The 3,835-nt window shown below is 65.1% G+C and overlaps 1 protein-coding gene across 1 annotated transcript; it reads left to right on the top strand.

Annotated features, from left to right (window-relative positions):
* The first annotated feature begins 807 nt into the window (after positions 1–807).
* CD248 (CD248 molecule) lies at positions 808–3,427 on the top strand. Its single transcript, XM_081239809.1, has one exon. The coding sequence runs from the start codon at positions 836–838 to the stop codon at positions 3,143–3,145; it is 2,310 nt and encodes a 769-aa protein (XP_081095935.1). The 5' UTR covers positions 808–835; the 3' UTR covers positions 3,146–3,427.
* Positions 3,428–3,835: the final 408 nt, after the last annotated feature.

The raw sequence follows: 3,835 nt of genomic DNA, 5'->3' as shown, positions 1-3,835 counted from the left end.
TTGGGGGCCGCCTCCTCCCCCTCTAAGTCCAGGTTCCCAGGGCCCCAGGCTGAGCAGAGGTGAAGGGAGGGCAGCCCCCTGCCCCTCCTCCTTCCCCGGCCACCCGCAACACCCGGTCCAGCTGGAGCCAGGAGGCTTGAGGGCAGAGGTAGGAGCTCAGTATATAAATGAGGGCTGCGGATGCCCACGCCTGTGAGATCGAGGTGCTTCCCACATCCAGGGCCTGCATGCGAAGATGGGTGACTTCCTGTGTTAGGGCCTGCAGAACGCCACACCACTTTCGCATGTACACCTAAAGGATTTAGCATGTCAGAGTATGTGCAACTCTGGGACGAAGGGAGAGTATCGAGAGAGTGCTCTTGTGTGTGGAGAGGGGCACACACACGTGTGTGACGTGAGAGCGTGAGTCACAGCATGTTTCCACACACATGACAAGCAGTTGTTCACGGGTGTGATGAGGTCAGTGTGTCCCCATTGGGGTCTCTGTGAGTCTCTGGGAAGCGACCTCAACCCACCGCCAAGAGCCCCAGACGGCGCTGGAGTCTTCTGAGGGTCGTCCGGTCTCCTCTCCTCGACTCCCAGTCCGTTAGCAGCGCCTCCTCCCCTCCCCTGCCCCCTCTCCCAGCACCCCCCACCCCTGCCCCCCGCCCGACTGCTTCCTGCTCTGGCGGCCCCGGGGGAGCGAGAGCAGGGAGCTGGCAGCGGCCCCAGCCCACTCCTTACAAGGCCTGAGCCCGGCCCGGGCCCGCCCCCGGCCCGCCTGCCGGAGGCCCCAGTCCCTCCCCCTGTCAAGAGCGGCTGCCGGCCCGGCCCGGGCCAGTCGGGGGGCGTCGCGATGCTGCTGCGCCTGCTGCTGGCCTGGGCGGCCGCGGTGCCTACGCTGGGCCAGGCCCCCTGGGCCGCCGAGCCCCGCGCTGCCTGCGGCCCCGGCAGCTGTTACGCGCTCTTCCCGCGGCGCCGCACCTTCCTGGAGGCCTGGCGGGCCTGCCGTGAGCTGGGGGGCGACCTGGCCACGCCGCGGACCCCCGAGGAGGCCCGGCGCGTGGACAGCCTGGTGGGCTCCGGCCCGGCCAGCCGGCTGCTGTGGATCGGGCTGCAGCGGCAGGCCCGGCACTGCCAGCCTCAGCGCCCACTGCGGGGCTTCACGTGGACCACAGGGGACCAGGACACGGCCTTCACCAACTGGGCCCAGCCCGCCACGGGTGGGCCCTGCCCGGCCCAGCGCTGTGCGGCCCTTGAGGCGAGTGGCGAGCATCGCTGGCTCGAGGGCTCGTGCACGCTGGCCGTCGATGGCTACCTGTGCCAGTTTGGCTTCGAGGGCTCCTGCCCAGCGCTGCCCGATGAGGCAGGCCAGGCCGGCCCTGCCGTCTACACCACGCCCTTCCACCTGGTCTCCGCAGAGTTTCAGTGGCTGCCCTTCGGCTCTGTGGCTGCCGTGCCATGCCAGACTGGCAGAGAAGCCTCTCTGCTCTGCGTGAAGCAGCCTGACGGTGGCGTGGGCTGGTCGCGGACTGGGCCCTTGTGCCCCGGTACCGGCTGCGGCCCGGACAACGGGGGCTGTGAACACGAGTGCGTGGAGGAGGCGGACGGTCGGGTGTCCTGTCGCTGCACCGAGGGCTTCCGGCTGGCAGTGGATGGGCGCAGCTGCGAGGACCCCTGTGCCCATGCCCTGTGTGAGCAGCAGTGTGAGCCTGGAGGGCCACAGGGCTACAGCTGCCACTGTCGCCTGGGTTTCCGGCCAGCCGAGGATGAGCCGCACCGCTGCGTGGACACAGATGAATGCCAGATTGCCGGCGTGTGCCAGCAGATGTGCGTCAACTATGTTGGTGGCTTTGAGTGCTACTGCAGCGAGGGCCACGAGCTGGAGGCTGATGGCATCAGCTGCAGCCCCGCTGGGGCCATGGGCGCCCGGGCTTCCCAGGACCTTGGGGACGAGTTGCTGGATGATGGGGAGGATGAAGAGGATGAAGATGAAGCCTGGGAGGTCTTCGATGGTGGCTGGACAGAGATGCCTGGGATCCCGTGGATGGAGGCCACGCAGTCACCTGACTTTGGCCTGGCCTATAGACCTAGCTTCCCAGAGGACAGAGAGTCCCGGATGCCCTACCTGGACCCCACCTGGCCACCCCCGCTTAGTGCCCCTAGGGTCCCCTACCACTCCTCAGTGCTCTCTGTCACCCGGCCTGTGGTGGTCTCTGCCACACGCCCCCCACTGCCTTCTGCCCACCAACCCCCTATTGTCTCTGCCACGCGTCCACCCCTGACCCCTGCCCCTCAGCCCCCCGTGATCCCTGCAGTACAGCCAGCTTTGCCCTCTGACCACCAGTTCCCCAAGATCTCAGCCAACTATCCAGATCTGCCTTCTGCCCACCGACCCCCCGTTATCTCTGCCACATACCCAGGACCGACCCCTGCCCACCGGCCCCCAGTTATCTCAGCCAAATATCCTGAACTGTTTCCCGCTCACCAGTCCCCCATGTTTCCAGATATCCAGGTCGTTGATACCCAGAACACCACTCATTTGCCTCGAATCCCAGCTAACCACGCCCCTCTGGTCACCACCTCCAGCGCCCATCAAACCCCTGTGACCCCAGATATCCCGGTCCTCAAAGCCCAGGCCACCCACCATCCCATTACTTCCACTGTCCAGCCTTCTCTGACCACTACCTCCAGGCCCCCTGTGTTGCCTGCCCATCAAGTCCCCGTGCCTGCTGCCACCCAACCCCCAGCCTTCCACACTCCCCTGCCCCCAGAGAGCCCCACTAACCAGACCTCACTCGCTAGCCCAACACACCCCCATTCCAAAGCCCCACAAGTCCCAAGGGAAGGTACCCCTGACCCCAACCTGGCCCCGTGGCTGCCCTCGGCGGTCCCCACAGCCCTGGGGGAGGCCAGTTCAGCAGGCCGCAGCCGCAGGGATGATCGGTGGCTGCTGGTGGCACTTTTAGTGCCAACATGCGTCTTCTTGGTGGTCCTACTTGCACTGGGCATCGTGTACTGTACCCGCTGTGGCCCCCACGCGCCCAATAAGCGCGTGACCGACTGCTATCGCTGGGTGACCCACGCCGGGAGCAAGGGCTCAACGGAACCCGCGCCCCACCGGGGCAGCCTCACAGGGGTGCAGACCTGCAGAACCAGCGTGTGATGGGGCGCAGCCCCCGCTCTGTGGGGTGGGGGAAGGGGCATGTGTTGGACACATGGGCCAGGCTGCACCAGGGACCCACGGGGGCTGCCCAGCTGGACAGAAGGCTTCCTGGTCCCCCGGGCCCAGCCAGGCTTCTCTCTCAGTCAACCGCTAGACCTGGCTCTTGGGAGCTCTGTTTCCTGGCCCAGCACTCATGACGGAGGAGATGCCAAGGCCCCCCAGGACCTCAGGGGGTGGGTTCTGGGGTCTTCTCCAATAAACGGGGTGCCAACCTCACCCAAAGCTCCTGACCCCCACTGGTGCCTGAGGGGAGGGTCTGGGAGGACTCAGAAAAAAGGAGGAGGGGATCTTCCTTCAGCTTGTTTGGGCTCCCCAGGAAATAAGGTAAGACTCCTCAAGGCACGGTATGCTTTAGAGATTCTCAGGGAAACAGGAGCCCAGAGATGGCAGAACTTTGCCCAAGGTCACACAGAGAGCCTAGGAGTGGGAGGTTCGGCATGAAGAGAATTTCATATTGGTTCCTCCTTTTACCATAACTCTTAGAAGGTGGGACTGAATCTGGAATGAGGGCTTCTGCTGAACTGGAGCCAAACTGGGGTTTAGGGGGTCAAAGGCAAGTTCTAGGCCTGGTGATTCTGGGGAGTGAAGGCGGTCTAGAGGGTGAGCTCTGGTACTTCCCCTCCTCTCCCC

Source organism: Mesoplodon bidens (assembly GCF_964165515.1).
Source record: "Mesoplodon bidens genome assembly, chromosome: 7".
Taxonomy (NCBI): Eukaryota; Metazoa; Chordata; class Mammalia; order Artiodactyla; family Ziphiidae; genus Mesoplodon; species Mesoplodon bidens.
This window is presented reverse-complemented; position numbering and strand designations above follow the sequence as displayed.